Genomic DNA, 17917 nt, shown 5'->3' with positions numbered 1-17917 from the left:
ATGTCTTATTTTTTCATGTACAACAATCTACATTTATTCAAATACAGTCATGTCATCTTCTGGAACATCGTCAGAACGTACTAAATGCATCCGACTGGCTGATGATCTTAACTGGGGCTTACTTTCGGGGAAACATAGTATACATGATTTTCAAGTACCAGAATAAGTTAAAATCATATTTGTGATTCTATAAAAACATGATTAAAGGCTGATGTACTACTTTCTACATAGTATACATGATTCTCAAGTATCAGAATAAGTTAAAATTATATTTGTGATTCTATAGAAAACATGTTTAAAGGCTGATATACTACTTTCTACCACTCACTCACCAATTCTCAACTAATGAGAATAGTTGGTTAAAATTTCAACAAACAAGTTGATTTCCAGTTATTTTCAAAATAAGGATAATTATATCAAAATATATGATACTAAAAAAATGGTAAGTAGTTATAAAGAGGGATAACATCTTAAGATGAAGTTAACAGGGGCTAACATTTACTGAACACTTACTATGTGCCAGTAAGAATTTTACATGAGGTTAACTTAAATAACTTGCCCAATGTAACAAAACTAGCTTGTTCAGGGAGGAGTTGGGATTCAAACACAGGCAATCTGGCTCCAGAGCAATACATGATTAAAAATTTCTAAATAAACATTTGAAGGAAGTTTAAAAACAGTTTACTAAACCCACATAGAAAACAAATGCATGGTAAAAATTAGAACCCCACCCCCATTTAGTTTCTTAACCCGCACACTTAATTTACCTTAATTTGTAAACAAAGTTCTTCCAAAGGAGTTCTCAAGATTTCTGGCAGCTGATAGTCATCCAGAAGGCTTGCTCTAAGACCGTTATACAGATGATAGCAATGACCAGGTTGAACTCTTAAAAAAAAAAAAAAAAGTGGTGGGGGAACATTTATCAGTGACTTTTTAGAACTCGAGAGAAAAGAGCAGGTAGACAAGGAAAGTAGGCAGTATCTATTTCTTACAAGCCACATCACAACTCATTTATTTAATGATTATTTTCATTAATCATATATTTCTTCTCCCCACCTGTTTTGAAGAGCCTTAAATCTCATATCCCTATGTCCTAGTTTTAAGAAATAGAAGATTCCCTCCCCCCCACCAGTAATTTCGTTCTCAGTTTCTACCTTACTGTAAAATCCAAACTACTGTGCTCAGTAACAGCAGTCTACCCAGGTGAATTTTTAAATGCCTTATGAGTATTTTATGTAATAAATCCTGACATTATGTTAGCCTGTCTATATTATTTAAAAAGCCTTTAGGTATGTGCTATATTTAGTGAGCTCTCCGAGGAATGTTAGTAATTTTTTTCTTATTGTTTGCATCTAGTGACAAGAATATTATTCTTTGGACAACATTAAATATAGATGTGAACAGGTGAGGGTATTCATTTTATGTAGTTTCAAGCAAAACAATGTTTCTATGGGCTCTTATGAGGGGTAGGCCCTTTTCCTATAGGAATAAAAATAAATTCTAAAAATCTTAGCAATTTCTGTCACAAGTCTGCAAAGACCCATCATCTATATCATGTCTGAAGAAACAGAGAGAGCCTCCACTGAGGAGCACATAATATAGTTTGCTCTCTCCAAAATAATTACCAATCTTAGGCTTTGCTAAAGGAATTTATATCTAAGGATCCTACAAGGGACCATTTTCCATTTGAATTAAAACACTGTAATTCCACAGTTAACCGCCACTAAGATGGTGGGGATGAAGAGTCAGATAAACTTTAATACTTCATTTAATTGATTTCCAAATTGTTTCATGGATGAAACCTAAGGCCTGGAGTGTGTACTATTCACTTATAAAAGTGTGCAAAACCCACGTACTACGGTGAATGTTTTCTAAATCAGTATCCAGTAGTGTGACAGGTCTGCATGGGAAGACCCTAGTCTTGCTGGTCCCCAATCAAGTTATCCCCTAATAAATGATTAGAGGAGTACTCTTCTTGGACTAAGCCATGACTCTGGCTCCACAGCATCAATTACATAATCTAATAAACTACATGGAAGTCAAGCTATACTGGGATAATCTGCAAAGATTACAGCAAGTGAGTCAGAGCTTTATCGGTATATTACAAATTTAAAATGGCTTGTAAAGTTTTGTTTCAACTCTCATTTTCTTACTTAAGCCGATATCTGAAGACTAATGGGAATCTTTTCATTCTACATGTAAGAGGCTAACCCTCTTCTTCTACAACTCCAGATAATGATTCTACCACGCACATGAATAAGGATGTAAAAATATTGTGAAGTATGCATAATAATGAACAAGAAGTACAAGTATTTGTGTTAAAGGCCAATCATTTTCCTCCCATTAAGACAGAGATATTTTTATTTCTTATGTTCCATTACATCAATGGACAAAGGTACTTTCCCTGTGTTTTCACCCGTTACTAACAGTACAGCTCCGTCCAGTACAGAAATTAGGAGCCCAGACTGTGGAAGCAGACTGCCTGGATTCAAATCCTGGCTCTGCTACTTACAAAGCTGTGTGACTTTAAATGGATTATTTAATTTCCTTGTATCTTAATTTCCTTGCCTTAACAGAGAGATAATAACCTCAGAGCATTGTGGTGAAGATTAAGTAAGTTAATATGATTAGGAGATGGCCTGTCATTCAGAGTATTAGTAGTTGCCATTATCATTAGTATATATGCTTTAAAAAAAAATGTACCTAGGTAATATAGCTAATAAGAATTAAAAATAAATAGTAATTTTAATTAACTGGATCGAGAAATAAGAAAAATCATAAAATATCATTCCAAAGAAACTATGATTAAAACAACTTTCCCATTTAAAAATGTGTAAATTTCAAAAAAAAAAATATGAAAGGTAACTCTTAATAGATAATATTTTTAAATGCCAGCAATACATTTTACTACTACCTAAAATGTTTTTGTGTTCTAAAGGCTTCAGACAAAGGTCCCATCTTACCTTCCGGCTCGACCTTTCCTTTGTTTGGCATTAGCTTTACTAACCCACTCAGCAGACATTGTACTGATATTATTCTGTGTGTCAAAGTGTGTCTCCTTTATTTTTCCTCCATCTATCACATAAACCACGTCATCTATGGTAATGCTGTTTGAAAAATAGATATATGAAGTATTAAAAGCACATTAATCTATAACAGGCCCACAGAGAGGGATTTTAGAGCATTTTTACTAGATGAAATCGATTTTAGCAGTTCAGGATTTTCACCCCTCTCCACACACTTAGCAGTTATGGAATTCAGCACCTCATCGCAGGCAGCCTCAGCAGCTGCAATGGCAGCACGGTGCCAATTCTGCAGAGGACCTGCTGAGTTCTTATTTGTCCCCAGCCAGACTTCACAGCTTGTGTGATGACATTTGTACCTGGCTTTGTGGACACCCCCTGACCCCCCATGGTCCCTAGTGCCATGGTTTAATATCAGTTTCCACAGAAGAGTCTGTTGCAGTGATACTGGTATACCTCCAAGAGAATACATTTTACTTATTTATTTATTTATTGAGAATACATTTTAAAAGATGTACATATTTAGGTTGGTGTAAAAGTGCGGTGTTTGCAACTATTTTTAACCTTTTAAACCTCAATTACTTTTGCACCAACCTAATAAATGACTGCCAAATTACCAAACAAGTCCATCTCCAACCAACAAAAGGCAAAGAGAACAAAACTGACATCAGCTCCCATGGTTCTTTAGGAAAGGTTTGGGAAAAAACCACTTAAACGGCTGTTTCTGAAGAGAGCTACATTAGTATAGGTTAAATAACAAAACAATAAAATAAACCTATGCTCACTACCATGACTAAATTAATTTTCAAAAAATTGCAAAGCATTTTGTAAAGAAAAAAAAGATTAAGGTATGTTCATCATTTATCAGGATCAAAACTAATGTAATCACTAGGTTGATATTAAAATCTATTTTTACCTGGTCTCTGCAATGTTGGTAGCAATTACTATTTTCCGAACACCAGGAGGGGTTCTTTTAAACACCTGTAAGAATAAATAGATCAAAACTCCAAAAGTATAGTAATTTCTGATACATCACTCTTGCAATTGGAGGAATTCCTTCAGATACTGTTATTTTTTAGCATTCTGTGTTCATTAGTTGACATATGTATACATCCAATATTTCCAATATTTACAGATGCATTTATAAGGTATACAGCATTTTCAATATTACAAAATTCCTTTTCAGTAAACTAATCCAAATCTCCACTCATGTCAGAAACAAGGTTTTAAATGAAATATAATTTAAATTCACAGAATGTTTTTAAACAAAAGCTGGACAGTATAAACATCTTAGTGTCTAATCAAACATTTAAGGAAGGGAGAGAAATTTAGTTTAAGGATAAGAATTATGAATTACCCAAAACTATATGGTAAGGACACCAACCAACCAGCAAATGCCCAACTCATTAGAATGGATATTAGCTGGATGTACCATTTATAGTAGCTTTTGAAATCAAACTAGATTAAAAAAAAATCCCCTTCAAATGCTGACTCCTATAAACAATGCCACCCTTGACAGAGCCACCCAAATAGATGAAAAGACATGTAGCCAAGTACCACTTGACTGTAAAGCAAAGGGAAAAAAAGCATAAACTTATCGCCTATAGTATAAAAATAATAATAATTGAGAAATCTTGTTTCCTGGTCTAGTCACATGTTCTCTAGCAAAGGAATAAATAACTGTTAGGGTGTCAGAGATGGAAGTGCCTTCTCACTGGATACTCTGCCATCCAGTTTTTGGAATCAAGAGTTCTGTTTCCTCTTCTTTTCCCTCAGGTATACACTCTGTATCTAATTCAGCTGGCTGAACCTTAGTACTATGGAAACAGCAAAAAGGATATTAGAAGGGTCTCAATAAAAAAAAACGTGTTGATATTTTCTTACAAAAAGAGTGGAAAAACTAAAAGGGAAGAGAAGTAGATTTTCTGATCCATCACATTCCACCAGGGCTCGCAAACACTGCAGAAAATTACCTTGCCTTTGAGAATGCTGTGTTCATTCTAACTAAGGATCCCTGAATCTTACTGAGCCAAAATATTCAAAACCATACAAAACAGGCCAATCTCATACATGCTAATATACTAATTCTAGTAAATAACAAGTTCAAATATCAAGGTATATAGTATGTCAGATGCTTAATTTCTAGGTTGAGTTATTTTTATTGGTATTCACATACCTCTTCTTTTATTCAGGAAACCCACACAAGTTGTTGGTGAAACCAATCTTTATAAACTTTTCCCTAATGTTGACAAAATTAATTTGATTTGTGGATTACCCTCTCATTCAAGTTTTTGAAAAATCATCCCCTGAAGACTCATTTGGAAAGGTACTTAAAGAGTATTTTTTATATGGATTACTATTTGAAAATATACCTTAAAAATAAAAACATAGTAATAAAATAAAACACACAATTATCAGTCCTGTAAGCTTGCCTCCGTTTAAAAGACAGAGTGAATAAATGTAACAACATACCTGTGTCTGGTTAACTGTAGGCATCAGTGAATGTAAAGGTATGATAATAAATTTGTCTGAAAATTAAAAGGAAAATTAAACTTTAAGATAGTTGCAGAAAAGCTCCATCAGACATATATGGAATAATGAATTCAGAGGCTAAGCCACATAATTCTTCATTTATATTCTTACATATAGTCAGACCAACTTTATTCTTATGTTCTTGTTTTCTGAGTGCTCTAATAAGTTACTGTCAACATTTTATTGTTAGATTAACATATTTCCCAAATTCTTAGAATGCTTAAAAGTTGGAGGCAATGTTTTCAAATACTAGAAAAGCATCAACTCCATTCCCACTACTTAATAGAAGATCAAAGAATTTTACTTAAAATGGATCTAAGTTTGTATTTTGGATAGTCCTCACGATTTTAATGCACTGGTTAAATGTAATACATTCCAAAAGTGACCCTCATTTTTAAACATTAATTTTGTTAGAAATCTAAATTATATTCATGTTTTAAGTTTCAAAATGAAATAGCTCAAACTCATTCATGATTATTAGCCAATAGAAAGTTTGATGTAGCATAGTATGGAATGGAGGGTGAGTGTTAAAGAAGCAATGGTAAATTTCATTTAGCTGTGGTTACAAAAACTGCAAACTGATTTCAATCTCTCGCAACTGTGCCCAAATGATTCAAGGTAGCTCTATTTCCCTAGTAGAGAACTGTTGTTAGTCAAAGGAGATCTTCGCATAGACTCTCTATGATCCTTCTGAACTTAAAAAGTAGTGAAACGCTGTCAAGCAACTGGTATTGCTAGAAAAGAATGCTCTAAATTACTTGTCTCTGTTACATAGTATGAAATACATCAACTCAATCAAAACTCAAGCCAAAAAACTAAAATTGAATTAAGCCTTCAGATATAACTTCCAGTTTATAGGAAATACAGGTAAGAGAGGATCAAATGAAATGATACATAAAAATTCAGAGAAATCCAGAAAATTCCGTAAGTCATTGTCATGGAGGAAAGTAAGGAAAAGATAGGAATAATATTCTACAGCTAGAGTCAAAGATTTACCTGGTTTAACTTTTTCAATAGTTTAAACAACCTAGCTGTGAAAGGCATTTAGGGGGAAAAAATGGGGAAACTTGATTATAGACTAAACTAGTAGATGATATTAAAAGATTAGGCATGATAATGGCATTGTGGTTATATAAGGAATTGTCTTTATTTTTAGAAAAGCATGATTATACATTTAGAGATAAATGTGACAGCTACAATTTACTTTAAAAAGGAAAAAAATTAGACACCAAGAATAATTCTTGCACTGAAGTAAGCGCTTTATGGTAGTCATATGATTTCTCTAGTTTTCTGTAAGTTTAAAATGTTTCATTACAAAGTTGAAAAAATGAGCAGTCAGGGATAATAAAAGTAAAAATGTTCAAATGCTGAACATTTCTGCAAATAAAAGATGAAAACCAGGCTACATGATCCAAGTACCACTCTTGGAATTGGAATAAAATACATTTCTATAATACCTGATTTAAACATCACTTGTGACATCAAGAGATCATGTAAAGTGCTGATATTGTCCCAGCCTGGTAGAAAGACCAATATTGCACCATCCTGTATGGAGGGGAAATAATCATTACAAAGGATCACATAACAAAATACACTAAGAGTAAAAATCTGTACACCCTTAAGTCTTCATTAAAATTATACTAGCTCAGGATTAATTTTGGTTACTGATTATAACTAAAGAGCATAAGCTTGTTTTCTAAAAATAGGATCTACAAACCAGATTTCATTTATTCAGTCTTTGCTTCAAATAGGTTAAATGTCTAAATCTTTTGGTATTTTGAGATTTATTCCTGGTATCAAAAGCAATTTCTTCCATAGTCTATTTTTTTTAAAAAGCATTTAAGAATTTTTTTTCTTTTTCATGGCCTTGATATGTAAATAAAATTAAAATTATGCTACTTGAAGAAAACAAAACTAACCTCTTCTTCCAAAACAATGTATCGAATAAGGGCAGCAATCAAATTCAGATCAACTTTATCATCATCCATCATTTCCATAACATCTACAGTACTTGCAGAATACCTATCAAAGTTAAGTAGACAATCATGAAATACTGGGTAACATTTCCTAAGGTTTAACTTCCTATAAATTCTAAAAATTAACTCAACCTGCAAATGGGGGAATTACTGGGATAACAATAGTGTTTACAAGTCAAATCAGCATAGTATTTAGCTGATGGTCTCCTTACATATGCACAAATTCAAGAAGACAATCCCTGATTTTTGTTTTAGTCATTTAGTCACTGTATTCTTACTTTCAAACAAAATATAACTTACCTTTTCCGCAGGTCCCTTACATAATCTGGCCAGCGTTCTTTATAGACTGCTTCTTTTTCTTCTTTTTCTTGTCTATTTACATGCCCTTGCATGAAACCTCTCTTAAATTGGGATCTGTGTTCTTTTTGTTCTGGAGCATATCTACAATAAAAACATTCTTAAATAGCTTCACTTTTTTGAAACTCTGGTTTTAGCTAACATCTACAACTTTTTACATTTATAATTTTTAAAAAGATTTTAAAAGAACATTTTCACTATAATTTCTAGTGAACACTAATTAAATATAAATTAATTTGCAAGTATTCATTAACATAAAATCTGACATTTTGTATAAAAATCATTCTTCCCTGTAGAAGTATATACATCTCTAGATCATCTTCAGCAATCAAAATGAAAAATAAACAGTAGAATAACTTTCACCTTCAATTTTAAGTTTGCTCGGAAAAAAAGTTAGCATTGAGTCCAAAATAATAGTTATGATTGCCTAGCAGACGACTCAGATTTTACATATAGGTTTCCAAACCCGAGTACACACAAGAATCCCCTAGAGTTTGTATAACGTAGATTCCTAAATCCTACACCTTGTGATTTGGATTCAAGTCTGGTTGGGGACTGCAAATCCAGGAATTTTAATTAGTACTCCAGGAGATTCAGATCGTGTATCTATAGATCCACAGACTCAGGCTTGAGAACTATGTTAATTCTGCTCAGGCCCACAGACAGCTAATGGCAGAGCCAGGATGAGCATTCAGCTCTCACGTCTGTCCAACACTATACTATGACTCCACCATGCTGCACTAACCGCTATAAGCAGGGCACATCTCCACAAGAATGTCACCTATATAGGTTCTGAGAAGCATGGCAGTGGAGAGAGACAAAGAAAAATGAACCTGAACTTTAACCCCAAAACCCCTCAGAGTTCACCTAGGGACAGCATCTAGATGGAATGGGGCATATGGAGCATGGGCTTTGTGATTCAGAATATGGGAATGATGTCCTTCCTTTGCCATTGACTAGCTACGTGAATCTCTGGCCTTTAGTTTTCTTGAGAGCTTAGTACCATTGTAATAGTATTGGCATAAGATTAAAAACAATAAAAAAGGGACAGAGTAAAAGCACAGTGCCTGGTATATAGCAGGAATACAGCAGACACCCAAAAAAGTGTTAATCCCCTTCCCTATTCAGTACCTGTGACCCAGGAATCCCCTAAAGTCTTCGATACATATAGAGTCACCAGCGTGAGGTAGGACAACCTGAGACAGAGATTAGTCCTAGTCAGCAGGATGGACCCAGTTGGCTCCGCTTCCAACAATTCCAACAACAGAAGAAACCTTTGACCCCCATGCCCCAGGGCCCAATCACAACCCTCCATATCATCTCACCCTACTGTCTTCCCTACTTTCCTGTAGTGCAGGTCTTCTGAGAAGGCGGGGGTTTCTGCAGAAAACTTCTATCCAAGGACACCCTCCTTCAACTCCCCTCTTAGGGCCAGTTACCAATTAACGAGTGAATCGATACCATCCTTTTGCTTCAAGAGACCCTTTAGTTACAGTTCCTTGAACATAAGGTGTCTTCTAGAGAGCTTAAGAAAGCAATTCATCTTTATGTAATTTTACATTACTGATCTCTGAAAGTTTGTTTTCATTATTGTCAAGCTGTTGACTATTATTCTCTTAGAAAACAACTGGTAAATGTGCTGTGGTGGGAAGTGGGACACATGGTGGAAAGTGGAATTGAGGGAGGGCATAAAAATTTACGGGCACTGATAAAACCAGAACAGTCTCTCTACCTCACTTTTAGTATGTTCCATCCTCTCTGACATACACACTTTCTTCAGTCTTACTCTGAATTTCACTGCTTTCCTGACTTGCCCAGCCTATCCCTGCTATTTAATCTCATCCTTAACAAACTCTACTTCCCCAGAACAGGTCAGTCATACTTTATATTGATAGCATACCCATATCTCTGTCTAGATATAAGCTGTGAGGGTATGTACCAAGTCTTTCCTTGTTTTAGGCTCAGATCCTAGCACACAGTGCAAGGCATACCTTAAAAAATATGTTAAATAAACATCTACTCAAAATTTAGCTGATTCTCTCCATGTAAAATACGTAGTAGGATCTTTCTTCTCACCTTCCTACTATCATTTCTTCATTTTCTCATTTATCAAGCTGCAGAATCTTGAAAAATCTCCTCACAAGTGTTTTACATCGGCCCATATACTTATTCAGATGTTTATTATAGGCCAAGCACTGTGCTATGCATTAGTTACAAAGATGAACAGGACAAATCCTTGACCTTGAAAAATGTAAAACCTAGTGCAAAAGGCAAATATAAAGAGATACATTACGTGGCAATAAGGTTAAGTGTTGTAAGGATCACGATAAAAGTGCTCTAGGAGTCTGGATGAAAAAGCAACTCATTCTGTGAGAGGTATCAGAGAAGGTTTAACGGGCAATCAACCTGGGATTTGTTTTTACATAATCAACAGCTTACAGATGAAAGGAAGGAAAAGACACAAACATACGTCTAAAAGGTAGAAATAACATGTATCAAAGCACCAAGTTGTGAATAAAAAGGCATATGCTGGCAGAGCAGAGAATGGTGCATTAAGGATGCATGAGGCTAGAACAGGATGGGGTCAGACTATAAAGAGCCTTGAGAGAACTAGTTACGGAATTGGAACCTGATCCTATGAGGCTGCCCTTTCCCAGCGCTGTTCTCATCAAAATACCAATGTTGTGCAACCCTTTGAAGAAGGCTGCTAGTAGCTACGGTTAATGGCCAGAGTTTTGTGGGGATCAGTGACTTACTTGGGCATACCAGTGAGGTGCTCTGCTATGCACCGTGATCCATCAATAAAGGTTCTTAAACAGAAAACTCTCAGCGGTCTTGCCTAGGGGGAGACAGCTCACATGACCAGATTTTTAGGAAAACACATGGCAGCAGTTGCTAGAGTGAAGACCACAGTGCCAAAAGAGGAACTATTATATTAGCAGAGGAGACGTTATATGGACCTTCAGTAGAAGAAATAAAAATGAGAAGGAAGACATGTTCAAGGCAAAAGCTCTCAGGGTTTGCCTTGCAGGGGCGAGGAGTACAGAAAGACTTATTAAATACGTAAGCCTTTAACTCATCCTAGAATATAATTTCTTGATAAATATTAATAGTTTCTAAATTTATAGCTTAGATGACTGGGTGGAGACCATCAGTAAGCATGATAAGGCATACTGAACAAAACACATTGTTTTAATTTTTTTGGTGGAAGCATGGTGGGAATGAAATGAATGGTAAGATAATGATTTCTGGTTTTAAAAATGTGAGGTTCTAGGTATCCAGTATCTATGGTACTGGAATGCTTCTGAGTGTAGAGTTATATAACAAGTTTACATTTCAGAAGAGCTCCAGTTTTGAGGCTGTAGTTCAAAGAGCTATGACAATATAGAAGTACGGGCATGGAAATAGGATTGCACAGTGAAATCACAACAGACTGAGAAAAGGCTAATTGAGAACGCTACGGGAAAATCATTTTTAAAGGGTGGGGAATGGAAGTGCAAGGAGAATAAAAACCAGGTACAAGGATCAGAAGTGAGGTTTAAGCACTGAAGACAGAAGTTCCCAAGCTTTGCTGCCTGCCCAGGGACCTATTTTATTTGACATCCAACCTTATTTTATATTAGTTTCAGGGGTACAGCACAGTGGTCAAACACTGACATAATTAAGGAAGTGACCAGTCCAGTACGCACCTTGCACTATTTATAGTTATTACAATATTGACGATATTCCCTATGTTGTACTTTACATCCTGGTAACTACCAATTTGTACTTAATTTCTTCACCTTTTTCACCCAGCCCCCTACCCTCACCCCTAATGGCACCCATCAGTTTGTTCTCTGTATGCCCAGGGATGTTTAAAAAATACTGATGCCTGGATATCAGCCCAGACTCTGTAATGTAATTCAAGTAGGGAGTGTGAATGTGGAATCTAAATTTTAACATGCTCTAAGTGATTTTAATTTATAACCAAGTTTGGGGATCCCTGATTTAAGGAAAATGTTTTAGAAGGGAGTTGTTAAGGGTGAGTTTCTGAAACTAAAGTTTGCAGGAAAGGTGATAAATTAGTACTTTTTTAAACTATTTTTATCCCCCAATATTTACTCACCTTATTTTTTCAATTATATCTTCCAAAAGATACTCCACAACCGGAAAAGTAAAACCAGGTATATGTATCACTGGACAGTTACCTATTATGGTAGACAAAATATAAGTCTGTACCCAAATGTTCAAAATAAAAATAAACAGATCATAAACAGGACAAGTCTGTTACTTTTTTTTTTTTTGAAAAGTCCATTACTTTTTTAACTTCAGAAAATGGTCTTGAACTTTTACAGTTCTACCTTATTTTTTCCCTATCTAGTTCAATAAAATCAGCGATTGAGTCTTGACTCAGTATCTTCATTGCTACTAAACTGTACACACATTTCACAGTTCTACAAAGTAACCCAGAATACCAAAGAATAGACTATTTTAAATTGGACTCAAAACTGTTAGTGGTTATTTTCTCTTCATCATTAGCCAAGATGGGGCAGTGCAGATTTTATTGAAATCTACATAAGAAGCATTCTTTTTGTGGTACCCAGCATCAGGAAAAGCAAGTAGTTAAAACAATACCTAAACAAATATTAAATTGTTATTATTGTAGAATCACTAGCTAAAAAAAAGAAGTTTCTTAGTACTGTTTTTTAAAATGTTATTTTATACCAAACCAAACCAACAGTACACACTGTAAACAAAGGTCAACACTGTAGCAGAGGTCAAATTATCTGAGGTGGTACCACAGATTTGCCTCTGACTTGCATAAGTTTGCATAAGTTTGAGTAAATCACTCAAATTTAGTTCTGGATACCTCATCAGAAAACAAGAGACATGATATACTCAACCAATCTCACAAGGCTTTGAGCATCAACGAGGCTGAATACAAGAACATGTATCAAATTGGGCTGAATACAGTAACACGTATTCAATATAGCTCTATTCCATTTTAACTCTCTCATTTCCTCCTTCCTTCCCCAATAAGCAGGAGACAGTGAAGCATAATTTTAAAAGGTACTTTGCAGCTAGTCAAATTTAGTTTCAAATCCCCTCGCCCTCTGTTAATTATGCAAACTTGGGTGAGCTACTTAACTGCTCTGAGGCTGTTTTCTCATCTGTAAAAATGAAATAATAGCACCTGCCTGACAAGGTAATCTGAGAATAAAGACAAAGTGCCAAACATACTACCTGGCACAAATTGACGGTATTCTGTGAGTTGTCGCTAGTATTACTGTTATTAGCCAACTGCTATCCTAGCCTGTGATAGATAGTGCATAAAAGCCACAGAAGAATCACAAAAAAAAAACAAAAAAAAAACTTTATAAAAATTATTGAAATCTGTGGCTTGACTTCATTGATGCCACCTTAATTATCTGGTAGTAGCACCAAAAAGTTACGTCTTCACTACAAGAACAGAGATGATGCCATTATTTAAAAAATAGGCCCAATTCTCTAATCTATGAGATAGAAAAATGTTAAAATAAATGAACTGCTAAACACTTATTTTGACTACTCGATGCTCAGCACTGTGTTAGATTTTTGAAAAATTAACTCTGAATCCAATGGCTTTGTGGTAACTTTCTACAGTAACAATCATAAATTTTACTCACCAAAATATTCTGAAAATTTCTCAGCATTCAATGTTGCACTCATCAATATTACTTTCAGGTCATGTCGAAAATTGAGAAGATCTTTAATAACAGTCATTAAAACATCTGACTGTAGATTTCTCTCATGGATTTCATCAAGCACGATATGACTAACACTGGACAAATGCCTAAAGCAGAAGTGTGGTGAAGTATGTAACTCAGTATGAAATTTGAAAAAGGAATAATTTTACGTCAACCATCAGTATCATCCAATTTAATCATTACATTTTTAAAAAATAACTAAATGTCCTGAATTGAAACATACTCACGGGTCTGACTGGAGCCACTGAAGGATAATTCCCGTAGTACAGTATAAGATAGAACCCTGTTTCCTTGGCAACCGACTGGAAACGAAAGACAAGAGTTAATAATTCTTGGTTTCTTTACTAGTAAATTACTAAGTACCTTTCTAACAAAGGGTTAGAAAATCTTCAATTTGAAAAATGCTGACAGTTTTAATGAGTACCTTCATACTTAATTTTTTAGTTATAGGAATGCCTACCACAATAGGGTAATGAGAAATACTACATTCAAGTTTATCATACATTATTTTTGTTGTCATGATACAATGTTAATAATTTCTTTTTAAAGGCATAACCACTAACATTCAGAAAACGACACATTACTTAGAGGCCTAAACTTCCGTTCAGTGATTGGAAAGTCAAACTTCCGTTCAGTGATTGGAAAGTCAGTTGATTTAAAAAGGTAAATGGAAACTTTGTCTCCATAAAAGTACTAAAGAAATACAGTGGAGTGAGATCAGAGGGTTAAAGATACCAAAATCAAGTCAGGGGCTGGGTGGTGGGGGTATAAGAAACTGACAGGTGATGGTGTTCTAATGTGCGTCCAGGAAATAAGTTAGTTCTCTAATCATTCCGAAACATAAGACATTAAAATGGCAATCCAATCTGAATTTGGGTTAAAAAAATGACTCTGTGGGTTGCAAGCCTCCTATGCTTCAGTTACTTTAAATGTTAACTTTAACTGTAATAATCAGCATAAAAATGGGGACAATCTCCAGCTTTACATTTTCACTAAAATCTCTCAGTAAACAAGGCATGAACATTCTTTACCTCTGGAGACGAATTTGGTATCCAGTACTGTTACCATTGCCACAAGATTCTGCCCTTTCTGCAGCCACTCTCTCTGCAACCTTTAATTAAAATAAACGATAGTTACAAAGAAAACAGAATTCCCTTCAGTACAAATATCCTGAACATCCACGGATCTTTGGGATTGTTGAAAAACTGTTCATTACGTTCTCATGAGTTAAAAAAAAAAATTAAATTCTGAGGTATCTAACATTGTGTGTCCCTTAAGTGCTGCAGACCATTTGCTTCTTATGCTTACTTTTCATTTTCTCTTATAAAGCCCTCCAAGGCAAAATTCTCTCTCGTCATTATTTTCAAAATGCCTTTTCTATATAGCATCCTTGCGTTATTTTCTCCCTCTTTTTGTCTTTTCTAAGAGTTGGAAATCATGGTCTAAACTTGTAATTCAAGGGTAAATACCATGTTTACCTAAAAATAAGACCTGGCCAGACAATCAGCCCTAAGGTGTCTTTTGGAGCAAAAATTAATATAAGACCCAGTTTTATTTTACTGTAAGACTGGGTATAATATAATATAATATAATGTAATATATTATATATGATACCGGGTCTTATATTAATTTTTGCTCCAAAAGACGCATTAGAGCTGACTGTCCAGCTTGGTGTTATTTTTGGGGGCATGGTACATGTTGATTTTTAAAATTTTTTTGTTTCTTTTTGTTAGAGACTGATGTTTCTTAATTTCTAGTTCTTGTGCTCTGAAAGTTATGGCTGCCAAAGACAAACTCTGGATAGACGAAATGTTATTATAATCTGTGGAACTAAAAGTAACCAGCAGTCTTTTTATGACCAAATAGTGATAAGTGAGGCTAGAAACAAAAAATGACATGACCAATTTTAAAGAAATAATACTTCAGAAGCAAAATCTCCCAATCAGCATATCCCATATACACTGACTTAGGCCATTATTTCACTTTTTACTACTTTAAATTAAACTACTTACTCAAAACCAACAGGTCTTGGGAAAATAAGTGAAAAAAATGCTACTAGCAAGACTACCCAAAGGAAAATGGAAAATAAAGTGGGGAATTGTAAAGTGAGAGATAACTTACTGAAATGGCACTGATTCTTCTTGGCTGAGTACAAACTATCCTGCATGCTGATCCTTTTCCTCTTGTGATGTAGTCATCCAAAATGAACTGAGTAACTTGAGTGGTTTTTCCACAACCAGTTTCACCACTTACTACTATCACCTGATGATTATTGATCATATTTACCAATTCCTATTTCAAAAGGAAAAATAAGTGAAGGACATCACACGTCGACTAAGTCTGAAAAGATAGTTATCAAAATTCTACCAAACTAAAGGTAGCTGCTTCTAATAAACATTAATACTGTTTAAATGTTGTTACACATAATGCTGGCAGTTTGGCTATCTGGATCTACCAGGTTTCGAGAGCTAAAAAAACACCAAATTATTGAAAGAACAGAGCTAAGGCACTATTAAAGAAAACACACTGGTAAGAACAAAAAGAGACAGCTCACAAGTTCCAGGCATAAGAATTAACATTAATTAAAAAGAACGTTGACATGTGGGGCTATTGAGTACAAGGCAAATCCTGAAACCTAAACAACTACTGAGGACATTAAGGATTTATATCATAATTCATCAAAATAGCTGTCTGCAGGACAAGTTTTATATACTATTTTAACGAATAAGGAAAAGTATAATTTATTTTAAGATCATTTGCTTTCAAATAATTAAAATGCTTAGTTTTAAATACCTAAGTGACCAAAATAACTTACACCTGAAAATTCTATTTTTTAAACTCTAAAGATTTCAATTATGGACATAAATACGAGCAAACTTCAGGAAAATTGTTTCATGACCATTTTTTCTTTTTGTCCTTCAACAATTCAAAAGAAAATGAACTTCCAATAATATCCTTTAGAGAAAAGACCTTTAATTTATATTTCTTGATATAGTTTTTAAAAATATTGTATAGAAGAATTTTGCAAATCAAATTGAACAGTGCATATTCATTTTACCTTTTGCATTCCAAATGAAGGCAGCTTTTCCCTGAAATTCTGAAATTAAGAAAAAAAAAAAGTTATTAATTTTCACCAAAAAAAGAAATATTATAATCCTAGTAATCAGAATATATCATCAATAAATAAGCTAGAATACAAACGTATTTTTATTATCTCACAGCTTATGTAAAGAATCAAGACTTAAATATTATTTTTTATAAAAAAGAATTAGCAATCACTATTTTTGAAACACTGAAAAATAGAATTCTATTATTCTTAGATAGCAGCAGTAAAATGAAACCTGATCATTGAATAGCATTCTTACAATCCCTCACTTTCAGCATTTTTTTCTGTTTGTTTTATAGTATATTCATCTTAGATTTGATTTAGACATCATATTGTTTTCACTCACAGATCCACTATTTACTAATGCATTAGGCATTGAAGCAGATTCAAACATTATTTCTGGGTATTTGCCTTTGAGTATAAAAATGTAAAACAAGTAATATCTGCAGTAAGAAAATCAGGTACTACCATTTAAGAACTGTGATCTTGGTTAAGTCAAAGTTGGAGTCTCAAATGTTTTGCCTCAGGGCTGCCAAAAGATCTGAATTTTGAAAAACCCTTATATAAAAAACAAGTAGCACTTTTTGACACACATAAGCTACTTCAACAAATTTTTGGTGAGTTACAACTAGAGTACTAAAGAGGGAGTATCTAATTCCTTCCTGTATCTTTTACATGATAATTTCTTTCTAGTTTTGCAAACTTTAGGAACCCCACACACACACTGCATAAAAATGACATACATGAGTACTAAGAAGCAGCACTATGGTTTACACTGAACTAGGTACGTTATATAACATTAAAAAAAAATCTTCAGTGGTATAAAAACATAAGCCTCAAGCTTTAACAAACCCCCTTTATTGAAAAGGATAAAAAAACAAAAACCTAAAATGATAACTGTCCTAGGTAATCTAATATATTATTGCCACGCTTTTTAAAAATTTCTTGAAACACCGTCCGTTAATTTTTTGCCAATTTGGTTTGTCAAGATGAAGACTATGTCCAAGTCCCCTAATATATTTTTTATTGAGATGCAATTGGCATATAACAGTTTCAGGTATACACCAATGATGTTCTGCATACATTGTGAAATGATCACCACAGCAAGTCTATTAATATTCAGCACCACACAGTTATAAGTTTTTCTTTTATTGTGATGAGAACTTTTAAGATGCACTCTCTTAGTAACTTTCAAAT

The 17917-nt window shown here is 34.2% G+C and overlaps 1 protein-coding gene across 1 annotated transcript in view; it reads right to left on the bottom strand.

Annotated features, from left to right (window-relative positions):
- Nucleotides 1-17917, bottom strand: part of DHX36 (DEAH-box helicase 36) — a 42887-nt gene that overhangs the window by 16854 nt on the left and 8116 nt on the right. Inside the window, exons 4-16 of the mRNA XM_081029760.1 lie at nt 16673-16711; nt 15736-15906; nt 14646-14725; nt 13842-13916; nt 13534-13700; nt 11994-12075; nt 7832-7972; nt 7475-7577; nt 7013-7100; nt 5496-5551; nt 3940-4004; nt 2964-3107; nt 768-885 (exon numbers count right to left, since the gene is read on the bottom strand). Coding sequence (XP_080885886.1) covers nt 768-885; nt 2964-3107; nt 3940-4004; nt 5496-5551; nt 7013-7100; nt 7475-7577; nt 7832-7972; nt 11994-12075; nt 13534-13700; nt 13842-13916; nt 14646-14725; nt 15736-15906; nt 16673-16711 — 1329 coding nt within the window. The remainder of the gene's footprint in view (nt 1-767; nt 886-2963; nt 3108-3939; nt 4005-5495; nt 5552-7012; nt 7101-7474; nt 7578-7831; nt 7973-11993; nt 12076-13533; nt 13701-13841; nt 13917-14645; nt 14726-15735; nt 15907-16672; nt 16712-17917) is intronic.

The sequence above is a fragment of the Rhinolophus hipposideros genome (genome assembly GCF_964194185.1).
Source record: "Rhinolophus hipposideros genome assembly, chromosome: 2".
Classification (NCBI taxonomy): Eukaryota; Metazoa; Chordata; class Mammalia; order Chiroptera; family Rhinolophidae; genus Rhinolophus; species Rhinolophus hipposideros.
The sequence above is the reverse complement of the archived record's forward strand: the minus strand, read 5'-3'. Positions and strand labels throughout refer to the sequence as shown.